General features: G+C 51.8%; 2 protein-coding genes across 2 annotated transcripts in view; one reads left to right on the top strand and one right to left on the bottom strand.

Annotated features, from left to right (window-relative positions):
- The window catches only part of SS18L1 (SS18L1 subunit of BAF chromatin remodeling complex), a 37,453-nt gene extending 19,192 nt beyond the window's left edge, over nt 1-18,261 (bottom strand). The window contains exons 1-4 of the mRNA XM_063105627.1: nt 18,078-18,261; nt 2,939-3,015; nt 1,845-1,929; nt 314-458 (exon numbers count right to left, since the gene is read on the bottom strand). Coding sequence (XP_062961697.1) covers nt 314-458; nt 1,845-1,929; nt 2,939-3,015; nt 18,078-18,146 — 376 coding nt within the window. The 5' untranslated portion in view covers nt 18,147-18,261. The remainder of the gene's footprint in view (nt 1-313; nt 459-1,844; nt 1,930-2,938; nt 3,016-18,077) is intronic.
- Nucleotides 18,262-18,528: 267 nt separating this feature from the next.
- PSMA7 (proteasome 20S subunit alpha 7) lies at nt 18,529-24,473 on the top strand. Its single transcript, XM_063096041.1, has 7 exons — nt 18,529-18,745; nt 20,857-20,983; nt 21,738-21,862; nt 22,490-22,612; nt 23,100-23,219; nt 23,876-23,938; nt 24,251-24,473. Exons 1-7 carry the CDS (start codon nt 18,650-18,652, stop codon nt 24,341-24,343), a joined length of 747 nt encoding a protein of 248 aa, XP_062952111.1. The 5' UTR covers nt 18,529-18,649; the 3' UTR covers nt 24,344-24,473.
- The last annotated feature ends 1,089 nt before the right edge of the window (nt 24,474-25,562 follow it).

Here is a 25,562-nt window from a genome sequence, read left to right as displayed (position 1 = left end):
TTTCCAACTGATATTAATAGTTCTCTGTCTTTACAGCAACGCTTCATTCTTATAAGAAGACCCACATGGAATCCCATATTTTCCACATGAAGTGGCCATAAGTTGAGTATCAGACAGAGCAGGGGATCTGCAGTAAGGGTTTTATTCCCTCTGCATATTAACCCTGCTGTGCACACTTCAGCAGCCAACCTCAGCCAGGACCCCGGGAGAAGGGCTGCCTGCACCCAGCCCTGGGGGTGGCAGCCCGTCACCCAAGAGCTGTCTTGGTGACTTTGGAGCCAGGAACTACTCCCCCACCCCAAAACCTGCTCACCATTGCCGATCTGGCCCTGCATGAGGGAGGACGGGGGCAGGCCCGTGCTGATGGCATCACTGAGGCTGCCCTGGGAGTGCAGGCCCTGGCTAGAACTGCTCTGAGTCAGCGCTCCAGGGCCCAGGTTCATGTTCTGGGTTGGTGGCTGCGGGCAAGAGGAAGGTTTCAGCGAGGACAGTTAACTCACAGACAACCACTGCCACAAGCCACTGCAGGGATTAGGGGACCCACAAGATTTGCCACTGCATTTCATGGCCACCTGGTAAATGTCTGTAATTGACAGCTACAGTGACACTCAGCAGGGTGATTGCCAATTACCAAGCCTGAACATTTCAGGCCAAGATGGAGATGACACAGCAAGTGGTCTGTGAAACATTCAGAACTTAAATGAGTACCAAGTTCATCAATACATACTTGGATGTTAAAAGCTGGGCACACTTTTCCTGGGATAACATGGAACCCACCAGGTTGTGCCCACCCCATTCTTCTCAGCTGGCCAGGCATCTCTGTGCTCCTTGCCTGTATCCCTCTGTGTCCCAGGGCCTCTGCACAAGCTGGCTCACTCTGCTGTTTCCTGTGCCCCTATTGTGTGTGCCCCACTCCCCTCCCATCTGCCATCTTCCCAAGTCCACCTCTGATCACAGGATGCAGCAGGGAGACTGCTTACAAGCAACCTGCCAGCACCTCACCCCCCAGATCTAGATCAAACAGCAGCCCCAAAGGTTTGCACACAGATGCTATCTATACTTGGACAAGAAAAATGAGATTCCAGCAAGACCTGATATCTACAGGGTAAAGAACCCTGATTTGATAGGCCAATCAGGGTTGGTTTAACATTTTTACTTGCAAAATGCATCCTGGCATTTATAATGTCACCACTTTCCATGGGAACTAAGGGACGTTAAAAGGTAAGCCATTGCTGGTGACACATTTGTTCTGGAACCTTGCTGCTAGCCATGCAGCTCCGGGCTGGCCTTCTCACGGCTGTGCTTTCCTGCTCAGCACAGAGGAGGCCCAAGCCACAGGACCTTGCCTTCACAGTAATAATTTGGGGAAAATGCATTTTAAAAAGTCAAACAAAATAAAATATTTACACTAACATTTGAAGGATATGCTACCCCGAGCATTTTTTCTTTTCAGCTGGTTTTTCATCACAGCAGTGCACGTGCGGTTTGTAACTGCTCAGGTTATTCAGAAGGGCCACCAAGAAAACCAACAGGAATCCCCATCCCACTGCTCCCCACTCTCCACCTGGACAAATGCTTCCACCATTCCTCCCTTTGGTTCTTCCAGAACCACTTCCCTTTGCTAGAGAAGCCAAAGCCACAATTTTGACCCATCTACCTCAGAAGCTTTCTTGTTATGGAAAGTATTACATCACCCCCCCCACGCCCCCAATTTCTGATGGCACTAGTGGTACTTTTGGTTTCTCTATCAGTCACTTTTGCTATTTGAACTCTGACTTTAGGCAGTGTCTGACTCCTCACTGGGTAAGCACAGGAGCCAATACCCTGTATTTGTGGGTACTCACAGCAGGGAGTAAGGACTGCATGTTCTGATTGGAGTCTGCTATGGTGGCCAGGTACACCAGGTTCCGGTGCAGGATCTGCTGGTACCTGCAGATGAGTGGCAGACGATGAGATGGGGATGACAAAACCTCTGCACCCCCAGGCCGATCTGAAGCAGAAGTTAAGTTTAACCAACACAGCCTCGATGTCCAACCAAGCACCATCTGGCTGGAGACACGGCCAGGCTGCCAGCTGGCAACAGAGGCAGGAGGCAGCACTCTGTGGTCCGGGAAGGGGCACAAGTGCCCAGCAGGCTCTCATCCTATAACAAAAAAGCTAGAAAGACCCTGAGGTGGTGGCCCAGAGGAAGGTGGCACTGGGTCTGTTCAGAGAATGGAGAGGGGACGAGGAGGTAAGGGCCTGAAGGTGACAGAGAAGGGAAGGCCAAGGGACATAAGCCCTTCTTCAGCTAGCCAGGAAGTGGCCTAACCACTCCACAGCAACAGAAACCCTAAAAAAGCCCTTTAAAAAAATGGAGAAGCACACTACCACATGGAAACACACCTGGTTGTGTTAGGGTGAGCCCCTAACACAGGTAACACCCAGGGGGTCTGAGGCCCCTCACACACCTCACACCTGGAGGGTCTGAGGCCCTCACACACCTCACACCTAGAAGGTCTGAGGCCCTCACACCTCCTTTCTCTAGGTAAGCTGAATGTCAGCCTGCAGATATCTACTCTGTGTCAGGCTCTGAGGGGGTAGTGCAGGTTCCACCTGAAGATCACTGTCCCCTGGCATGTCTGCTACTGGCCACGGAGCTGACCGCAGTGGCCAGCCTAGGCCCTCTGACAGTCCTCCCTCCTCATACTCTGCTGCTCCCTTCCCTCTGCCACCACCCAACAGGCAACACTGCCCACCTTTCTCTGTGGGAGTGATGTGGAGGGAAGGATGCTATCCCTGGGTGCCTCTCAGGGCCATATCCAACCTCAGTTCTTGGACTGGGACACACCCTGCTCTGTACCACCCCGCCCTCCCCGAGAAAGCTTTCTCAGCATTTGGCAAAAGTGCAGTCTTCTGCTTGTGCTGGGGGTCAGGGGCCAGGGCACAGTTGACTTACTGGGTGCACTCGGCCGTCTTGCCCTTGCTCTGGTAGTCCAGGATGCATTGGATCAGGTGGTGGTTCTCGTCTAGCATCTGGAGGAGACAGACATGAACAGGAATGTACTTGCTGTTGGGCTAATAGAACTTACAGCAATAACTGTCATTATTAACCTGTTTTTTTTTGTTTTTTTTTTTGTGGCTGGCTGGTACAGGGATCTGAATTCTTGACCTAGGTGTTATTAGCACCACATTCTAACCAAGTGAACTAACCGACCAGCAATAACTGCATTACAGGTCTGTTTTTTATGTGAAAGATTGTTTTGTCACAGACAACCTCAGCCACCAGGAACCAAGCATTTACTGCACCCTTGATGCACCAGGGGCAATTGCCAACAACCTGAAGGGCAGCTTCCCAGGTTACCTCACCCCAGAGGCTCAGCCCCTGTCGCCAGGCCCCACAGCCTGCAAGACCCTCTAGCTTCCAGGGCCCTGGACCATGGTGGGTCTGTCCAGCAAAGTCAGCCAAGAGTCTACAGCAAGGATGCCAGGACCTTGAGGGGTACCCACATGAGATCTGAGAGCCCCCAGCTGGAGGGTGTGATAGACCCTCAAATCACAACTATACAGGATTGGACAGAGATGGCAGCCCCCACAGGATCAGACAGGGATGTCAGGCACTCCCCGGGGGAGGCAGCTCCTGTCCCTGTAGAGCACCAGGAGGACCTCCTACAGGGACTTCGAGCACCCTGGGCCGGGATCAGGGAAGGAAATACGTCTGGGAGGACTGGGGATAGCACCGCTGGTAGAAGGAACGGCACGTACCCCGCTGTGGGGCAGGAAATTCAGACAAGGCTGAGGAATAGTGGGTGACCTAGACCTGAGGCTGACAACTGCAGCCCTGTCTCCTCCGTGGTGCCACCAACCATGTGCTAAAATGGAATGAGGAACAGAAGGAATCAACCTGCATGCCACACAGGGAGGGCCAGGACTGTTTTATCAGCCTTTTGTCTGTTTTACACATAATGTGTCTATATGCATAGGTATAGGACCACGTTCTAAAACCCAGATCTGAGACCCATCTCAAGTGACGCAGATAGATGGCCAGACATAGGCACACCTGAGCTGGGCCAGGTTTCTCTGAGGGGGTGCCACATGCTCCCAGAACTGTGGCACAATGCAAAACACAAGTTCCTGGTCCATGATGCTGGGAATGCCAGACTCTTGCTCCTTCCAGCATGGTCTGCACTCCACAGCCTGTACACTGCCGGGAACTTGTCAGAAATGCAGATGGTCAGGCCTGTCCCTGACCAGGCAACATATGTGCCCAGCAGTGTCTAGGAAGCCCTAAGCTGGGCTCACAGTTACACTGCTTCCTCCCAAAGTACCTTCTTAATGTGCTAATGAGCCTCCAGAATTCCACACCTTTCCTAAACCCAGCAGCCCCAGGACTTTTGGGGGATGCCCACACATGCTCTGGGATGTGCTGGGTCAAGTAGCTGATACCAAATGGGTGGGGGCAGAAGAGGGACAGGAGGCCAGGGCTGGATGGCAGGCCCCCCAACCTCACACTAAGATGCTGTGGGCAGTGTGAGCCACAGAGGGCTTGTGGGTAAGTGAGGCACAGGAGAACCACCTCTTCCATGATGGCCAGAGGGGCAGCACTAGTGGCCTGGGGAGACAGAGGAAGGAGGGTATGGGAGGGGACCAAGAGAGGATGGCCATGAGAACTGCAGCAGGACAGCAGGCCCAGAGTTGCGGTCAGCACCCAGGATGGCCAGGCAGGTACAGTGTGAACCATGGTCCACCTGGATGTGACTAGAGAAGTGTCTGTCTGGAGAGAGGGGGAAGGACTGAGTCCACCACACTGCTGCTTTCCCTGAAAAGGAAAAATCTGTGCCTCTCATCTCCACCAAAACAGGCCGGGTCATCCCAGCCCTGGGAGGTTACTGGGTTGTACCTCTACAGGCCCATGGGGCAGGTGCAGCACTGGCAGCGAGGAGGAGTAGGGGCCCACCTGCCTGCCACCACCCCCTCTGCCCACCTGACTTTCCCTCAACCCTGCAACATAGGTGTGTAACCACCACCTTACCCTGGGTTCCAGCTCCTACTGAGCCCCAAGCCCAAACCTGTCCATGGGTGGGAATCTAAGGCTAAAGAGCTTGGCCATGCCACCTGGCGGACAGAGTCTAGACCTGCATCCCCAGCTGAGTGACTGCCCTCAACTCAGCTTCCTTCTCTGCCCCTCAGTCTCCTTCACTTCAGGGTTGGTTTCTCTTGGACTATTTTTCTTTTTTTTTTTTGAAGTTCCAACTTCCTCCTCTCTGCTCTTTGCCGTTTTCCTCCCAATTGTGGACAAGATGCCCCATGCTCAGCGATTCCTGGCTGGGCAGAGGAGCTGGCCTGAGGCAGGTGCCACCAGGGGGCGCTGCCGGCCAGCACTGCCCGTAAAGCACCTGTGGCCAGGTGAGGGCATCCCTCCGGATGAACTGAGCGAAGGGAAACTACTACAAGAGGCTTTCTTCCCTTCCCTCTGATGCCACTTGGGAAAGATTTCCGGCTTCCCCCTCTTCGACTCCCAGGCAGCCATCCTCTCCAAGGACACAAATGACACACCTAACACGGGTCATGCACAGGCTGTTCATTCCCACATCATTCACGGTAGCCCAACAAAGCAGGGGACACTAGATGGCCAATGATGAGGTGACTTAAGCAAGTTACAGTATAACCGTAAGATGGGATGTTAACCAGCCATTACGATGTTTCGTAGTGTTTATAAGCACCGGAAATATTGTACTATCATGTTTTTAAAAAGCAGAATACAGAGTACTATCTCACTTAAGTTAAAAACATTCACAGAAAAAGGACAGGACACTGAGTGAAAGGTGGCGACTGGACACACATGCTGAACTCCAATGCAGAGGATTAGAAATCCTGATTTTCATTTAATTTTTAGAATAGGGTTTTTAGGTAATGCATGTATGGGGCAAAAGCCCTCAATTAAGAGGCAAAAGCCCACAGGTAGCGTGGCAAAAGCCCATTTAATCAATTCTAATTAAGTATATATGTTGATTCTCATTTGATTTTTAGAATAGGTTTTTTAGGTGATGCATGTATGAGGCAAAAGGCTCCAGCCAGGGGGCAAAAGCCCACAGATAACATGGCAACAGCCCATCTAATCAACTCTAATCACTGCTTAGGTATGGGATTGTATACTTCAATGATTTTAGAGCTAACAGGTGGTTTTCATACCAATCCTGTTAAGAGATTTTAAAGAATTGCTGTAGGGAAAAATGTGAAAAAATGTTTGCTAAGGGCAAGCTGTTCTATGGTGGAAACTTTAGAGACAATTATACTTAGATTTAACCATAAGAATGTAACTTTTGCTTAAATCATATGAGAGGTTATATTTTATTTTATTTATTTATTTTTTTGTCTTTTTGTGACCGGCCACACCACGCTCAGCCAGTGAGCACAACAGCCATCCTTATATAGGATCCAAACCCGCGGTGGGAGCACTGCTGCGCTCCCAGCGCCGCACCCTCCCGAGAGCACCACGGGGTGGGCCCAAGAGAGGTTATATTTTAGATAATGATCTCAGTTTGACCAACTTAGCTTTTCACAAATTGTATTTTGGGATGTCACACTGTTAATTTTACTGATGTTAACTAGTTTCCATTGTTTAAGGTATACTTAGCCATAGATAACTTTTGCCACACTGCCCATGTCTTTGTGTCCTTTTTTAAAATGACTGAATCAACTGATTTTTCTTGTGAAACTTCCTTGTCTTTACAATAAAAACAAAAGCTAACTTTGAATTGGGGCTGTACCCAGTTTTTTCCTTCTAACAGAGGAGTTCCTGAGGTGCAGTCCCTTTGGGCTTCCCATTGCATCATGTTGTTTTAAGTAATACTGTTTTGCATCTCCGTTACACAGAGAAACGTAACACTCCAAGCCCTCAGATGTACCTGGCGAGTACGGGATGAAAAGACAAAAACTCAGAAGGACAAAGAGGGGCTGACCCCATAGCTCACTCGGGCGAGTGCGGCGCTGGGAGCGCAGCGGTGCTCCCGCTGCGGGTTCGGATCCTATATAGGGATGGCTGGTGCGCTCACTGGCTGAGCGCGGTGCGGGCGACACCAAGCCAAGGGTTGCAATCCCCTTACCGGTCACATAAAAAAAAAAAAAAAAAAAAAAGAAGGACAAAGAGAACAGGGCATGAGACAGTGGCCACAGGATTTCAGAAGTGGAGAGCAAACGGACGAGTGATAACCACTAGCAGACCCTGGGGCGCCAGATCGGAAACCAGCTGGACGCTGAGCCACACTGTGGAGGCCCCACAGGCTCAGGAATATTAGGATTCTGGGATCCTCCCCCGGTCACCAGGCCCTGCTGGCAGGAGATTAAGGATCAGGGGATTGGAGGGGGGGATCCAGGGAAAGTGACCAGCCTAGGAGGGAAGATGCTCAGACACTGAAGGCCGAGAGCACTGCAAAGCGAAGCCCACAGAGCACACGCTGGCCGGGCCAAGCACACAGTGCCCCCACCCCAGCCTGTCACTGTAGGCAATGTGAAGCAGCAGCCGCGTGCGAGGGAAGCCTGTCATGAGAGACAAAGGCCAAAGCCTGAAAGAGAAAGATTATGCAAGAAGGAAACTTAAAAAACAAACAAACAAAAAACTATCATTTATAGCCTCAGAAAAACAAAAAGAAGTTATTGTATCCATGAAAAAGACTAAGATGCTATTTAAAAACAACAGAGGGAGCAAAAAAAAAGCTCTTGGGAATTAAAAATACGTTGGCCAAAACAAAAAGCCCAGCAGAGGGAAGGGTTGGAATATAAAGTTAAGGAAACCCCTAGAAAGTGGCACAAAAAACTGAGACAGAACAGAAAAGACAATGAAATTAGAACAATCCAAGTGGGCCAGCAATCTCCTCCTCCAGGAAGTGTCTGTTTCCGGAAAGAAAACACAGGGCAGAAATTATCCAAAAAAATGACTTAAGACGTTTTCTCAGAGCTGAAGAGCATGCTTCCACATTGAAAGTACCTCAGGGGACCAACTTGGCAAAAAATACTGGGACGAAGAAAGATCTTAAAAATGACAGGAGAGAAAAACCAGATTTCACGTAAAGGGTAGTGAATCTCAATAGCACTAACCTTCTCCACTCAGGACTGACAGTTGGCAGGAGGGATGACCCATTACTGAGGGATACCTACTGAGGAGAAAGAACCTAACCCTGAAGGAGACTTCCAGGAGATTAACGACCTAACTGAGGAGACTTCTGGAGGGCAGATGACCTAACCCCAAGAGAGACTTCCAGAGATGACCTAACCCCAGGAGAGACTTCCAGAGATGACCTAACCCCAGGAGAGACTTCCAGAGATGACCTAACCCCAGGAGAGACTTCTAGAGGAGAGATAACCTAACCCCGAGGGAGACTTCTAGATGAGAGATGACCTAACCCTGAGGGAGACTTCTGGCAGACTGATGGCCTAACTGAGGAGACTTCTGGAGGAGCGACAGTCTGATCCTGAGGGAGACTTCTGCTAGGAATTCTAGTCAGCTAAAACACCAACCAAATGGGAAGGTAGAATGAATGCACATTCTGACCCACACTTTAGGAAAATGTACCTTGTACCCAAATCGAGGGGCACCTTATAACTGGCTGGTATTCTTAAAAAATGCCAACGTCATGAAAGAAAACGGTTTCCTATTAAGGGAGACTAACAGACATGATCCAGGATTTTCTTTCAGTAATGTCCTATAAAGGACACTAACGTCCCATAAAAAACATCATTGGAACAACCAGGGAAGTCTGAATGAGGCCTGCACATCAGACAGCAGTGCTATTTCAGCACGACCTCCCTGGTTTGGATTGTGGTCTGTGGTTAAAAGGTCCTTGTTGCTAGGAAAGTCATGCTTGAGTATTTGGGAGTAAAGGGGCATCATGTCTACAGCTCATTCTCTAACGGTTCAGGCAAAAATAATATGTATACACAGGGTGGGAGAGGAGAGCAAACAAGGCACCATGTGGACGTTTGGGGAATCCAGGTGAAGGGAATACAGGAATTCATTTTAAAGTTGCATGCTCTATACACTTGTTCTCTGCAAGCTGTGAAAGGATATGCTCCACCAAAACGAGGGAAAAAAGCCCACAAGGGGAACACCTGAGACCCGACGGGAGAGAAGCCAGAGGCATCTGGGATAACAGGGAAGGGAGGCCCAAGGAGAGTGGCCCCACAAGAATGAACCTGAAAGAAACCTGAGACGAGGAGGCTTTGTGGCTGAAAGAGATCAGCTAGCAACAAATGATTGAAAAGAAAGAGGGACAAGGACCGACTCCAGGGAGAACAAGCAGCTGGGGAGGAAAGGTGGTCACATGGCCCTGCACAGTTTACATCCTCACAATGTCAGCCCCAGAGGCAGGTCTTATCCCAGACACCAGGAAGCCATTTGGGGGATGGGATGCAGGTGTGGGATGGGGGAGGGGGCGCAAAATAGCAAAATCCTCATTCTCCACAGTCATCGTGGGAGGTAAACAGACCTGAACTGTCCAGAAGCAGCCCTGATGTTTAGTGGTGAGAAGGGACAGAGGGTGCTCTGGGGAGGTGGGAACTGGGCGTGGGCTGGAAGAATTGCCCCGCCACTGACCACAAGCCCCATAGCACGTTTTGATTCTTCATGTGCAGGCGTGGTTTTGACAAACACAAAACCCAGAAACAAAACGAGTGACAGAAGGGAAATAAATGCACTAAAGGTAGCTGAGGTACTCTCTGGGTCGGAGGCTATGGTCACACACTTTTATTTTCTTATGCATTTGTGCTTATGAAAACTTCTAAGATAAGCCTGTATTCATATTATCATTCAAAAAGCGATTTTAAAGAGGCCTGAAATGAGTCTGGGGTTGCCTGGGCTGCTGATGGTCCAGGGGCCCCTCGGGCTCCTCCCTCTACCTGGTATGTGCCCAGAATAGAAAGCTGAAAAATAAACCATTTACCCTGGCTGGAGAAGTGATGATCTCTGTATTAGTCTGTTTCTGTTGCTTATAACAAAATACCTGGAACTGGGTAATTTATAAGAAAACAAAACTTATTGCTTACAGTTTCAGAGGCTAGGAAGTCCAAAGTCCAGGGAACACATCTGGTGAAGGCTTTCTTTGGTGATGACTTCAGTGACAGCAGGGTATCACATTGCGAAAATGGCAGAGCAGAGAGAGAGACTCTCCTCTCCTTTTAAAGCCCTCAGACCCACGCCTCTGACACCATTTTTAATCCATTCACTATTGCATGATCCTACAATCTAATCACCTCTTCAAGGCTCCACCTTTGAATTACCACAATAGGATTTCCCACCCTCTTAACAGTCACATTGGGGGCCAAGTTTCTAATACATAAAACTTGGGGTCACAATTCAGGCTTCAGTGGGTTTTGGGAGGACATAATTCAATCCACTACAATCTCCGTCCCAAGGTATTCCTTGCTGTCTTCTGTGGACACAGTGCTTCCAAGCTTCCTGACTTGCAGTTTTGTAGTTTTCTGCATCAGAAGGCACGTCCCTCACACTTCACCCTCTTGGGGAGGCTGTTTTTCTACAGGTTCAGGGGTGAGTGAACCTGTGTCACTCAGAAAGCAGTGATGGAAGTCTCTGGTAGGCTGAAACCTGAGTGCCAGGTGTGGCCCAGGAGGGGCCTCTTGAGGTGAGGATGCTGGGGGCAGAGAGCCGGGAAGCTGGCAATACCACCTAAAGGAGCTGCGGCTTGGCATCAAGGGGCACGACAGTGCATGGTAGTGAGAACCTCCTCTGACCATGCTTATCTGACTCACCGATTCTAGGCCTGGTGACTTCAGGTGACGAGACTCGATTCTGCTCACAGTGGAGGTTTGGGTGGCCAGAGCCAAGCAGAGACTGGCATGGGCATGCATCTGCTCAGTGCTGCAAGGCAGCAGCATATGGACTGTGACCTTGGCAGCAGGGGCCCCAGGAGGCTCCTGGGGATGACATCGAGCTGGGGCTAGAAGGCAGGCCAGGAGCATACAGGTGAACGTGGGGGAAAAGGCAGCCCGGGCACAGCACGTGCGAAGACATGACAGAGCAGGGGACGTCCAGGAATGGAGACAAGTTCCGGGAAGAGGGTGTGGGTGTCAAAAAGAGGAAGCCACAGGGCAGCTGGGGGGTCATGAGTCCTGTGTCCAGCAAAGTGAGGGTGATTTTCTCAACCACAGCCTGAGCTGACCAGACCCACTGCTGTGCAACAAACATCCCAACACTCCATGATTTCTTAGTTTTCACGATTTGGGCTGGCTGGGTGGGTCTTCTGCTGGTCTCTTCTGGCGTCACCACAGAACACCTGGGCTTCCTGCTCCATGTGGTCATCCTGGTGGTCTCAGGCTCCTAGAGGGCAGCCCCAATGAAAGTGCTTATCAAACCTCTGCTGTGCCATGTTTGTTGATGGCCCAGTGGCCAGAGCCAGCCACAGGCCAAACCCAGCATCCACGTGGGAATGAAACCTTCAGGCATGGGAGCTGGGCAGTTCTTGGGCACTGTTACCGCAGCACTCTACCACACAGGGCACAGGGCATTCAAAGGAACTGAACCTGGCGGTCACCGGTGCTACCTGGCACTGAGAGCTCACGGGTGTGGAGGCACAGCTGGGCACCGGGAATGGGGTCTGGGGCTGCCGAAGCCACACGGGGGCCCTGATTGGGTAGGTGAAGGAATGAGGATGAGAGGTAAAGAACAGGTACAGGAAAGGGCGGGGGGTCCCAGAGCCCACAAAGAGAGTGAGGGACAGGGTTGGGGTCTCCAGGGAGAAATTTGGGTGAGGATCTCTGAAAGGGGAGCTGCACCTCTCCCACAGCAAACTGAGTGGGGCCCTGGGAAGGGGGCACAGAGGCGGCCTGGGAGTTCCGAGGTTCAGTGCCGAAGGAGCTCAGGTCACCCGCACTGGGCAGAAAGACCCCTCCACACATCCTTGTGGTGGTTGTTTTAAATTAACAAAGACTGGTTGCTTTTTGTTTAAATGCAGTGAAATGTTCAGGCAGTCCCTGATGAAGGGGGAGCCTTGTGCCCCTCCCATCCCTGCTCCTCTGGCTCCTACAACTCCCTCCACTAGCCACTACTGCTAGCCAGCCTCAGCTCCTTCTGAAGCACCTTACACAGAGTGTGGGCACTCCCCTCGCCCTTTGGACACATGTCCAAACACTGTTGGTCCATATCGGTCCCTTTCCTCTCATGTCTGGGAGACTGTCCTATATTGGCACATAATGATCCCACCTCACTGTTTCGTATGCTCCAGAGAATTCCACAACATGACAAAATGTGGTATCCAGTCAGCCTCTCTGACAGACATTTAAATTGATCCTGGTCTTGTGCTACCACAAGCAGAGCCACAGTACAACCTTGAGACACAGTGTGAACCCTTACTAGGATCAATTCCTAGGAGCTGGCCACAGTGTGAGAGGAAGGAGCCCTGGCTTACTGACAGCTGGTTAGGCATTACCAGGTGCTTAAGCCAGTGCCCGGGACTGGGCCACCTGCTCCCACTCCTGTCCTCAGGGCAGACATTGCTAATCAACCGGAGCTCTTTCCCGCTGTGTCCAGCCTGAGCTTCTCGCCCCTTTCCCCCAGCACGAGGGGCAGCCGCCACCAATGGAGAAGGCACATGAGAATGGGACACCGGCGCTACAGACGGTGGAGATGAAGTCAATGGGACCCACCTGCAGAAAACACGAATTATCAAACATGACTGCAGAAAACGTGAAACATGGGTTTCAAAATAGCCCCAAAACTTACACACATGCAGTATCCTTGGGAGGGGCTGGCTCCTGCCCTGTGGTCCCACCACTGTGTGTTTGGCATGTGTCCAATTTTCAAAGACTCTAAGAATGTAAAATATGCAAACCACTGACACACCAGCAGCATATTTTTTTCTTCCTTAGACAACACAGGGGCAACTTTCTGTCTCATAGTGCTCTGGGGCACTTACAAATGCCAGTTACCACAGCATAGCACAGTAAAATAACTTTGCTTTAGTGAGAACTTCCATGATGAAGGATGTACTTATTGTATTATCGTACATAATGTCATTGGTTCGGATCCCTGTACTGGGATCAAGTGCCTGGTCAAAAGGCTACAGATGATCAATTATGACACTATGCCAGGTTATCACCTTATCCCCAAACACAGCCTATGACAGAGGTCCTACCACTGTCCTCATTCTAAAAACAAGGCACAGAAAGGGTAAGCAGGAGTTACCATCAGTGGAATGAGCAGATGAGCCCAGGAAGCCCACCTGCCCCCTGAAGCTCCCTAGACCTCATTCTCATCCCCTCAATACTGAGGTTCCACTGCCTCCCACAACCTGTTTCCAACTTGAAAAGACACTAAACTAAGCCATTTCCAACCCCCATTTGCACAGGAACTGCACGGTGGGCAACCAGAATCAGACCCTGTCCACCGGAAGGGATGGCACTGTCTCCCGACCCTTTCGATTCTGATTCTATTTCCTTCGCAGGGCAGGGGAAGCCGTAGAGGCGCACACCACGGACCAGACCTTGAATACTGCTCTCCCTTTCCAGGACCCCACAGGCCTCGCAGGACATCAGCATCTGTCCGTTGACTACTGGCACCCAGGGCCCGTAGTGGCAACATCACCCTTCATTCCTGTACCTGCTGGAAGTAGACACAGCATTTCTGTCGCCTGTAGCCCAAGGATTCCAGGGAAGCTGCCATCTGACTCCAAGCTCACAGAGGCAGCTGCCCATGCCCTGATGCACTGGCCCAGGGGACAGGCTGGGGGCAGAGGGTCAAGTCACCAGGAGGGCACCAATGGGACCGCTGGTTAGTGAGCACCACCCAGGCAAGACCCAGCATCTGCCCTCCCCTTCTGCCTCCAGACCCTACACATAACTACCAGTGAGCGCACTGCTGCAGGAGGCGGGACAGAGACCACCGCAGACCCACCAGTCCTAGAGAGGAGGGGGGTAAAGGGAGGTGGGTGGCACTGCACCTTCATTCAAACATACCCTCGGCCTCCAGGCCTGAGCAGCAGGCTGGGAGCACACCTTTGGAGGAGTGCCCAGCAGGTGGGCTCACTGACAGGCTTTACTGGGCAGGGGAGGCAGAGTCCTGGCCATGGTTGTCCCCTCCCACCTGCAGAGGTTGCAGTGGGAGGCTCCGCATCATTCAGGGCCAAGGGCCATACGGAGTGTTTCCCTCAACTGACAGAAGGCAGCGAAGAAACCACACAAGGGCCAGCTCCCCTGCGACTCCGGGGAAGTGAGGTTCTATTGCCCCCTACCCATCCCTGGTGATAAAAAGACAGGCCTCTAGGCTTCTTCCCGAAGGGCCTCTGCTCACAGGGGAGAAAGCGCTTTCAGTAACAACTGCCTGAAAGATCTCAATTAGCCATGTTAAATGGGAGGCTCAGAGTCTCCATCCATTTACAGCTGTGGGGACAGCTCTAATTTTATAATTTTACACATAATATAATTTTTATAATTTTCCAAATGGCCAGTTTATCTTTTTTCTAACTAAATTAGCCCATGATCTTTTTTTTTTGGCGGTTGGCCAGTATGAGGATCTGAATCCTTGACCTTGGTGTTATAACACTGTGCTCTAACCAACTGAGCCAACCAGCCAGCCCCATGTTCCTTAAGACAGCAAGTTCCAGGTCTGAGGGAAAGCACGGGGCATCCACCACCTGCCTGGGTCCCACCCCCCACAGAGACAGCCATCCCTTACCTGTGCCCCCCCACCCCCTGCACCTGGGGACGGAGGACACTGGGGCAGGGCAGGTCTGGTTTCCACCACTTCCTGGCTGTAGGACCCTGGCAAACAGCCCCATGCGTCCACCTCCTCCATCAGCTCTGTCCTGTTCCCACTGAGCTCTTCCCCCGGCTCTCCCCAACCCTGCCCTCCACAGGGGCGAGGATACAGATCGCCAGCAGGTGGACAGACAACATTCCCATCCTCTAGTCCATGAAACAAGCAAGCAAGCCAATACAAATGAAAATAATAACACTTGCATTTATAGAGCAATTACTAAGTACCAAGCAGCAAGAAGGCATCAGGACACCAGCTGAGACCTGGCACCCAGGGGTCCCCTCTAATGGCCCAAGCCTGGCCACAGAGCCCATAGTGACCCCCATCCGTCAGCAGTGTCAGGAGCACAGCACTGTACAGTGGGGGCAGCATGGTCCCCAGCCACTGGAAAGCAGGGCAGCCCAGCCAGCCAGGTGCAGGGGCCATTGGAGTCTGTGGGGACACTGCCCAGCTCCACCTCAGGGTCACCAGCACAATTGTGCTCCCTGTGGTTCTTGCCAAAGCCAGTTCTGACTACGTCTCCCCCACACATCCTTGCTGGGTCACTGTAAACAAAACCTCCCCATATCAGGCCAGCTCTCCATGCTGTTCTACTGTGGGTCCCCCCTTCCCTGTTCCACACAGGCCATGCTCGGGACCACCCATGACTCCCTCAAACTTACAGACTTTCCCTCCCTCTGTTTCATGGTTCTTTCTCTGAAAGGCCCCCTCTGCCATGCCCACTGTTGTGGGTTGAACTGTGTCTCCCAAAATGAGACATTCAAGTCCTTACCCCTAGTACCTGTGAATGTGACCTTATTTAGAAATAGGGCCTTTGCAGATGGGATCAAGGTAAGATGAGGTCACACTGGAGTAGGGTGGGCCCTAAATCCAATGACTGATGTCCTCATAAGAAGAGGGAAATTTGGTCACAGAGACATACAGAGAAGGCCAAGTGCAGATGGAAGCTTCATCACAGAGACTGGAGTGATGGGGCTACAAGCCAGGGGACAGCAAGGACTGCTGGCAGCCACCAGTAGCTGAAGAAAAGGCATGGGGAAGCCAGCTTTGCCAACATCTTGATTTTGCACTTCTGGCCTCCAGAAACACGAGGAAGTAAATTCCTGTTATTTTAAGCCACCTAGTTTGTGGTAATTTCTTACAGTCCCAGAAACCTAACATCCGCCTACCCCAAAACACTTCCACTGACAAAACAAGCATCACATGCTCCAGTAAGTACTGAACACTAACTGTGCCCAGGCACTGTACCAGGCTGGGGGCAGAAAAGAATAAATCAGCCACATGCCAATTCGGGAGCCCAAGCAATGTGTTAAAGTGCTGTCCTGACCATGTGACTGCCAAGGGAGCACGAGGAAGAGGACATTTGAGTGGGGCCTTGAAGGCTAAGTAGGAGTTTGCCTGGCAGACTCCTACTCACAGATATGCTCCCAGGACAAGTTGTGTCCTTCCTTCTCCTTCACTACCAAGCAGAATTTGGAGGAGCCCCTGGCCTCAATGCTCTCAGCATGAGTCTAGGAGCACACGCTGTGAGCAAAACCCACAGGCAGGCACCTCTCACGACCTTCTCAGACACCCCCAACAAGATCCCTGGGTACATACTTTCACCACCAAAATGCCAAGGCCAGTGTGCAGATCACTGGCCCTACTGGGCCAATTCAGTTGACAGCCTCACCTGAAGGCCCATTTTTAATAGCCAGTGGGCTGATCCTCTGCCCTGGGACATGTAGTCAGCAGGTCTCTCTTTCTATCCGATGGTTGGGGCAGCACTCGTAGCACATGCTTTGCCTGGAGACCTTGGTGAGTTTTATTGAGGAGTGTATGCAAACTGCAAATAACTGGATGAATGTTAAAGCCAAAGGTGGCCTGAGGAACAGCAACTGTTAAGTTCCAAAAAAACAGGGTGCCAGGAGATCCTCCAGACTGCCAACGTGTGTCTCTGAGCCTAGTGCTTGACCCTCCACCTAGCCACATGTTCCCAGGTCAAGTGTCACAGTGAGAGCAGACCCTGGAGCCACAGTCTGGGTTCAACTCCTGGCTCCACCACCTGAGAGCAGGGCACTTAACCTCAGTTTCTCTAGCTATAAAATAAGGGTGGTAGTAACCTCTATCTAAGATTCAAAGGAATTAAGACTTACAGAGGCTGGCTGGTTCAGTTGGTTAGAGTGCAGTGTTATAACACCAAAGTGAAGGGTTCACATCCCCCTCCCTGCCAGTTGCCGAAAAACAAAAACAAAAAGATGTGTAAAGCCCTTAACATTGCCTGGAGCACAATAAGCGCCACATAAGTGCCTATTAGGTAAATAAAAACAGCACACTCTTAAATGCATGTTTCTGCTAGTTCTCAAATAATCTCTCTCCTGCTTAGAGTTGGCTGAGGCTTCTCATTTGTTAAAACCATTAAATTTCTAAAAGTCTCAAAACAGGTGATAGACTGAGGACTAGTCCCAAAAGATACTGGCACATTGCCAAGGAATAAGAGCCTCGGTCTGCAAGGTGAATCCCCTCAGGGAAATGGGAGGCTCGTGGGAACCAAAGAGCACAGCTGTTGATCCCTGGGACGCCCGCAGAGTGAAGCTGGAATCAGTTTAGAAAAGAAGTCAGTGTAGCTACAACAGACGTTAGAACATTCAAACGGAAACGGCTCACGCCAGCTTTCGTTGAATCCGCCTCCTAAAGAACAGTGCAAAATGCAAAGTCTCAATTTCTAAATTTGAGGCTTCTTTGCTAAAGGTGTCCCCAAGCCCATGCAAACGTTATCTCTGCAAGAACCATAAGGCCAAACTTGGAGAATGAGGGAACGGCTGCACAGCACAGCTGGGAACTTTCTCCTGAGCGAGACTGGCCGGGGCGTCACGCTGAAGACCGGTGTGACCGCGCTGAGGGCGCCGACATGCGGACGAGCGGGACGACCCCGCCAGCGCGCGCTCCGTGAAGGGTGGCGGGCTGCTGGAACCGCAGGCCGCACCTCGGCGCGTGCCCTTGTGCCCCGGTCCTCGCCGCGCGCCCCGAGGCCGGCCCGCGCCCCTCTCCCCTCGCCAAGTTGCGCGCAGGAGTCGAGTGGTCGCCCGCCGCGGTGCGCCGCCGCCCTCGCTATCCAAGCTGGCAGCAGAGAGCAACAAGCCCGCGCCCCGGCCCCCGGGGGCGGCGGGTCCCCAGTGCGCCCCGCACGGCCACGGCTGTTCCCGGCGCGCGCACCGCACCAGGGCAGCGCGCTCGGGGCCAGCCCCTCCTGCCGGCCGCCCGGCTGCGCCCCGGCTTTGTTCGCACCCCGCGCCCGCCGGCCCCGCGCGCGCCCGCCCGCGGCCCCGCGCCACCGCCCCGACCCCTGGCCCACCTTCTGGATGGTTTGTTGTGTGACCTCCCCTTTGCCTCTCGGCCGGGCGGACGCGAAGGCCACGGACATGGTGGCGGCGCCGGGCTCAGCCCGTAATCATTGAGGTCGATTCTCCGGTTCCGCTCCGCGGCCCCAGGTGCTCATTCTCCGCAGTCGCTGGGGGCGCAGGGGGCGCCGCGCTGTGGGCTCGCCCGCCCTGCCGCCGCCGCCCCTCGCCCCGGCTCGCCGCGCCGCTGCCCCGCCCGTCTCCGAGTCTCGATGGCAAGCCCCGTGCGGTAAGCCCTGCGGCGGTCGCCCTGCGCCCCGCGCCTTGCCCGCCGCGGCCGCCGCGTCGTCCCCCGCGCCTGGCCGCCGGTGGTTGGGCCCGGCCCCGCCCCGGCGCGCGCCCGATGCCGCCCGACACCGCCCGATGCCGCTCGACGCCGCTCGGCGCTTCCCGCCGCCAGAGCGCAGGCGCGGCACCGAGGCAGGCGGGGCGCCGGGAGCAGCGGGCGCGCACCGGCCGTGAGTGTGCGCTTTTGAGCAGCGGCCCGGCAACAGCTCCCTTGGCCCGGCGGCGCCGCAACCCCGCCATGAGCTACGACCGTGCCATCACCGTCTTCTCGCCCGACGGCCACCTCTTCCAAGTGGAGTACGCGCAGGAGGCCGTCAAGAAAGGCTCGACCGCGGTGAGGCGCCTGGGCCGGGCGGAAGTGGGCCCAGGGAGCGGGCCGGGGCCTCTGCCGGGGGCTGAGCGGGCCGGGGGCTCTGCCGGGGGCTGCGCGGGCCGGGGACTCTGCCGGGGTGCGGGCCGGGAGCTCTGCCGGGGGCTGCGCGGGCCGGGGGCTGCACCGAGGCTGGGGCACACGGGGCTTGCCAGCGGGCCGTGCGCGGGTGGCGGCGCTGACGGCCTTAGTCTCTTTGTTGTGGGACGCTCTGGGTGGCTGACTTTTCGAAGCCAGCCTGATGGCAGTAATGGGACACAGACGTGACGACGTCGGCGTTGCTAGCGACACGCAGCTGCGAGGCGGACGTGCGCTGCTCCTGCTATACGGCAGAGCAGGCCGGGCACGCCCCGCCGGCGGAGGCCGTGTGTGTAGACGTTTGCTGGTGACTCCTGACAGGTGCTTTGGAAGGTGGGCGGCGTGCGAGCATGGGCGCGGCCACAGTGCTGCCGGCCATCTTGGCGGGCCACCTCTGCCCCGTGCCCGCAGGCAGCTCACAGTGGCACACCAAGGGCGGGAGAGCTGCCTAGAGAATGTCCTTTAAGTTAGCGCCTCAGGGCAGCCACACAGACAGATCCCAGGTAGGGGGACTCCCCACAATAGGAAAAAAGGCACTTGTCTCCTAGGCCCAGGTGGGCTTCGAGGACAAAGGGCGCTTGTTGGTGCAGATGACAGGCTGCTTCCTGGGTCTGACTGCCCTGCTGGAAGGAGTCCCCTCCCCCATATGGGCGTGAGCCGCCCATCGTCACCTCGTGTGAGCCGTACCTCTCAGTTTGACTGAGGCTCATGTTCACTGACCTTAGTAACACCATTTGAAATTTAAATTTCTGACATTTTGAAGACATCCGTTAGTTTTATTGGTCCAACTGTATGATGACTTTTGTTTTATCTCCTTTTAACTTCAGAGGTTTGCGCAGGCAGAGAGAAAGAAACACACGGTTCTGTGAATTTTTAGTGTTTTCATTTCCCGAATCTTTAACTGTTTTGAAATTAAGGTCCAAAATGTGTCTGGTGACCTAACTGCTTAAAAAACACTGGAAAAGTAGTCTCCTGACCCCCCTTCCCCCCCAATACTACAGCAACTGCCTTGGCTGAACTCTTCGATTCTCTGGGCCCTCAGGGTCACTTTGAAGGTCACATGAGTCAGTACATGAGAAAGCTCCCTGAAAACTAAAACACATGCCAGACCAGGGTTTCTCTGTTGTGGGTGATTTTGTGTCCCAGGGGACACTGGCAGTGTGAGGAGACCTTTTTGGTTGTCCAAGACCATGCAGAGGTACTACTGGCTTCCAGGGGTAGAAGCCAGAGATGCTGCTCAGTGTCCCACAGTGCATAGGACAGCATCCACATCAAAGAATTCGCAGGCCCAACTGCTCATAGTGCTCTAAACCAAGAGGGGATGATGTTTACCCAGACGACTGTTCCGTTTGTTTCTGCTTCTGTCTTGACTGGGGGGTCAACTGGCTGTCAGTGAATTTCCATGTTTTTAATAATGGCCACATCCTTCTCTCTAAACAAGGAATAGTTCATTCTCCAATAACAATTGATACAGTTGTTCACCTGACAGCCAATCAGGCCCTTCCCCACAGCTGTGCGCATTAGTTTGTGATAATGCAGGAAAGAGTGAGGGTGGACCTAACATAATCTCACAACTGCAGGAGCACTGACTTCAGAATACTTACTTTGAATATTAGGGTCTTGGGCTTGGAGGCCTCCTGTGGGACTCAGATTCACTGGGTTGAAATGAAATGCATAGGGATTGTGTAGTGGTTACTTACTAGGTATGTTGTAAATAAAACTACACAGCAGTATTTTAAAGGCACAGGATTGGGCACCCAGGTCATGATATCTACACTAGCTCTGCCAGGAGTGGATTAATACCCTTGGTTTACAGGGTGTGGTGCCAACTGTTGTGATAGACTCCTGGAGGAGGAAGGACGGTGGGTGAGCACACCTTGCAGTGGGGGCTACCCAAGTACTCCCAGGACCCATGTTAATATCTGCTCTTAGTGCTCTGTGCCTAGTGGCAGCACCTCGTGTTGCTTTCTTACATGGTTTGTGGGTTTTTATCGAAGGTTGGCGTTCGTGGAAGAGACATCGTTGTTCTTGGTGTGGAGAAGAAGTCAGTGGCCAAACTGCAGGATGAAAGAACAGTGCGGAAGATCTGCGCTTTGGATGACAATGTCTGCATGGCCTTTGCAGGTATGCACCTGGAGACAGTGCCTTGTTCTGTGGGATCTCAGCAAAGAACAGAGCTTTGGAGATTAACTTGAGTGGATGGCTATTGTAAGACATCCAAACTGGATAAACAAAAATCATTTAAAAGAAATAGATTTGGACTTTAAGAACAGGATTGGCCATGGTCTCCTTTGGGGCCTCTGCCTTTGTGGCTGAAACGGTGGCAAAATGAATGAAAACACTCCTGGACACGGCTGCTATTCTATTTCACCTTCACCATTATTTGTCTGTATTGGTCAGTTATAGAGGTGGAGCTTTCTAGAGCTAACTCTGCTTTTGTGGCAAGAGAGCAGGACAGTGTCCTGCCAGCAGCAGCATCAAGGGTGGCACTTGGGAGACACTAGCCACATGTCACTGTGTTCTTAGCACTAGTATGGGTCTCACTCATTTTTTTCCCTCAGCAGATCCAATCTACCCGTATCTCAATTCACGTAAATGAGAGATTGACTTAACCAATATGGTTCCCAAGAGGACTCATCTAGTGTGTATAAATGTGTTCCCATCCACACAGTAGCTTGTATACCCACTTTTCTCAGAGCAGTTCCAGGAGGTTAACTGGTTCCACTGCCAGTCACTCAGAATGACCTCGGTGCTAGATGTCAGAGCACAGACTTTGGAGTCTGCTCAAGGTTAAACGCTGTGCCACTTGTGTAATTTGTGTTATCCTGGGCTGGAGCTACATGTGGCTCCAGCAAAAGCCTCTCCGCCGTTATTGCAGGACTCACTGCCGACGCAAGAATAGTCATCAACAGGGCCCGGGTTGAGTGCCAGAGCCACCGGCTGACCGTGGAGGACCCAGTCACTGTGGAGTATATCACCCGTTACATCGCCAGTCTGAAGCAGGTGGGTGTCTGCCCATGTGTGTGCCTTTGGTTATAGAGTAGTCTTTGCTTTGTCCTGGAAAGTGTCCTACCACAGTGCTTCCATGTGGACATTTGTGTGTATTACTTTAGGAAAATCAGAAAACTGCGTGTATTCCATGGCGTAGTCCTCATCTTTACTTGTGTGTAACCTAATCCAACTTCTCAATCTTGGTGGCAGTGTTCTGTTCTCATTTCCTGGCATGAGGCAATCAAAATACACGTTTCTGGAGGAAAATGATTGTTTTTGTCTTGCCATTCTGAAGGACCAATCACCAAGCAGTTGGGAGGGGACTGAAAGCCACCCCCGCTCTGTGGTGAAATGCCATGAATCTTTAAAACCAACACTTAACCAGAATGCATTTCTGCCTGTCAAAATTCCCAGTAGCCTCAGTTGTGCCTGTGATGTGATTCAGGTCCCAGGCGAGTCTTTCTAAGACTGAAAATGTAGAAGGGACAGGAGGGGTGGTGAGAGCCACTGGGTAATCTCATTTCTCCTTTGAATTGGAAATAAGCTGAGGGTGGGCTTAGGGATTCAGATCCCTTCATTATGGACGGTTGTGTGTATTTTCCTGTGTCTGATGGCATCGACCTGTTCTTTTCCTGCCAGCGTTACACGCAGAGCAATGGGCGCAGGCCTTTTGGTATCTCTGCCCTCATTGTGGGTTTCGACTTTGATGGCACCCCCAGACTCTATCAGACTGACCCCTCGGGTACATACCATGCCTGGAAGGTGAGTCTGACAAAACAGAGGGGCTTGGGAGTTATTGGGTGGTGCCAGGCCTCCTGCTTGTAGGGCCTGTGTTAGTGAACCAGTGAAAGTTCAAGTTAGCCTAGTCCTACGTGCACCACCTGTTTGTTCCCTGACACTTCCGATGTGAGAGCAAAAACATCATTAAACGTTGTTATCTGAGAGAAAATGAAAAGGGTAGAGGTATAAGGATGTAACACCATTAAAATCTCCCATGTGTTTCTGATGATGAAATAGAAGTGTCCCATTCTTGGTAAGATTCAGCACCAACTCTAAATAGCCCTTTGACAAAGGAAGCCATAGGGTAGGCCTGGGGTCTGGGGCTGTCACCCAGCACTCCAGGCTGCCTCTTGCCACAGCCCACCAGAGAGCAACCAAGCAAGGCCCCAGGGGAACACGGAGCTGTGTTCCTGGGCTCTCTTGGCTTTCAAGTTCTGCACTTCGTGAGCACACACTTAACCTGTTTCAGGCTAACGCCATAGGCCGGGGCGCCAAGTCTGTGCGTGAATTCCTAGAGAAGAACTATACTGACGAAGCCATTGAAACGGATGATCTGACCATTAAGCTGGTGATCAAGGCACTCCTGGAAGTAAGTCTGCATTTGAAAGCTGGACAGGGTGACGAAGACACCACACTGCTCTGGTGCACAGTACATCATAACTGCCAGGTTCCTAACGGTAGCCATGTGAAAGGTGTGATTAGCCCCTTTATACAGCTAGGGGCAGTCAGGGCTTGCCCAACGGCACACAGCAGGAGAAACAGAGGCAGGACATGAACCTGGCCATTGGCTGTGGAATCTGTTCACTCACAGTCATCTCTGGGCCTTCCAGAGGCTTGTGCTGCTGCTAAAGTCAGATAATTAAGAGCAGAGCTGGGGACAGTGGTTGGGGATTGTGAGGTCTCAGGTTTTGACAAGGCCTTCAACATGCTAGCAGGTGAAGCTGAGAGGCAGGGGTTGCGTAGCTGGAGGGCCAGCTTGTAGTGCAGACATCGAACTTCAGTGTCTAGGGGAGTGCCACAAGCACTGAGCGCCTTTGCAGGGGGAGGGGAGCCCAAGGCTAAGAGATAGGAAGGCATGTGGGCACCCCAAACACACTTCACATGTGGCAGTGTGTTTAGGATGAAGGCTTTGGATGCTGGGCCTCTTCATGGTGGCACTGGGTTTGGAGACACACCTTACTTGTGGTACATGCAAGAGCTGCTTTGCCTTGGAGAGTATCTAATGCTCATCTTCTTCCCCTCAAGGTGGTTCAGTCAGGTGGCAAGAACATTGAACTTGCTGTCATGAGGCGAGATCAACCCCTCAAGGTAATAACCAAGTTGCTTTATTGGGCAGTTCTGTGGTTTTTTCCAAGGCTCCCCACAGATGTTTAAACACAGGGATTCCCATTTTCCTTTCTGGTACTTGCGTGTTCTCTTGGCACACTGAAAAGCTGTGCACAACTGCAGATTTGCTGCTGCTCTCTTTAACACCTGCCTCCTTTTCCCTGAAGTCTCTCTCAAGGCTATACCAAACAGACCTGGCTGCCCTTGGGAGGGCACCGGTGCTCTGGCACTTTGTGCACCCTGGAGGTTAGTCACACACAGGTTTTTTTTTTTTTTCCCCCTTTGGGGGGGTAGATTTTAAATCCTGAAGAAATTGAGAAATATGTTGCTGAAATTGAAAAAGAAAAAGAAGAAAATGAAAAGAAGAAACAAAAGAAAGCATCATGATAAATAAAATTTCCTTGCTTATAACCATTTTTAAATTCAAATCATGAATGAGTCTCAAAATGATGTATAGGTATTTCCATTCCATTCTGTCCTATCTGAGTGCCCTACATTAAACTTCCATATTTTTTAACTTTTTAAAGAGAATGTGTATCTTTTAGGTGGGGTGGTGATGGCTATTGGCAAATTTTGTTTCTCCTTTGAATTGCAAATAAGCTGAGTGGGCTTGAGGAGTTCAAATGCTGTCTTCCCTTCACTGTGCAGTTGTCTCTGGCGAGGTAGGTACTTTCTTACATTTGATGGCATTGACTTGTTTCTTTTCCTGCGAGTATAATTAAGATAGTTCTGTAGAAAATGGAATCTCTTCCCCTCATTTTTAGTATCTGAGTGCTTTCCTTTCTGTTCCTTGTTGCCAGGCTCTAAGACAATAAGCCAGTGGTTTGGGTCTGTGGTTCCTCCTCCGGGGTGTCAAGGCTGCTGCAGGTATAACTTGCATTCAGTAGACCCGTTTCTCTTTCAGGGGTTCTAAATACAGAATGACTTTGTTCAGGTCTCCTAGTTAACAATGCTGAAGACACCAGTGCAGACAGCATGCAGGTCAAGTCTGACTTAATTCTGCAGAGCAGCAGCTGTGTTCAAAACCAGTTTTGTATTTGATAACAGATCATGTCTTAGCGTTCATCTCCTGTTTTCTACCTGAAGACATGTGGTGGCTGTTCCCTGAGCTTCTGGCCAGAAAGGGCCTTGGGCCGCCCCTTCCAATTGCACTGCCCCCTGCGCTTCAGTCTGCGGCTCTTCTTGCTCTGGTTCTCATTTTATGGCACATAGTATCTTCTAAAAAGGAGTAGAGACACCCAGGTACGTTTTAAGCTTAGCATAATCATCAAAATGATTGTCAGTTTCGACTTTCAGTAACAGTAAGGTTAGTCACAGGTGGTAAACTATGGTTTGACTACATTTAGATTTTTTTTTCTTTTTATTTATTTATTTTAAAAGATGACCGGTAAGGGGATCTCAACCCTTGGCTTGGTGTTGTCAGCACCACGCTCAGCCAGTGAGCAAACCGGCCATCCCTATATAGGATCCGAACCCGTGGCCTTGGTGTTATCAGCACCGCACTCTCCCGAGTGAGCCACGGGCTGGCCTACATTTAGATTTTCTAGCAGAGATGCCTGCTCAGTTCAACTGCTGGGTCATCTAACTAGTTAAGACAGGACTGTGG

The sequence above is a fragment of the Cynocephalus volans genome, chromosome 1, assembly GCF_027409185.1.
Source record: "Cynocephalus volans isolate mCynVol1 chromosome 1, mCynVol1.pri, whole genome shotgun sequence".
Lineage (NCBI taxonomy): Eukaryota > Metazoa > Chordata > Mammalia > Dermoptera > Cynocephalidae > Cynocephalus > Cynocephalus volans.
Note: the sequence above shows the minus strand (reverse complement) of the source record. Positions and strands in the feature narration are given on the sequence as shown.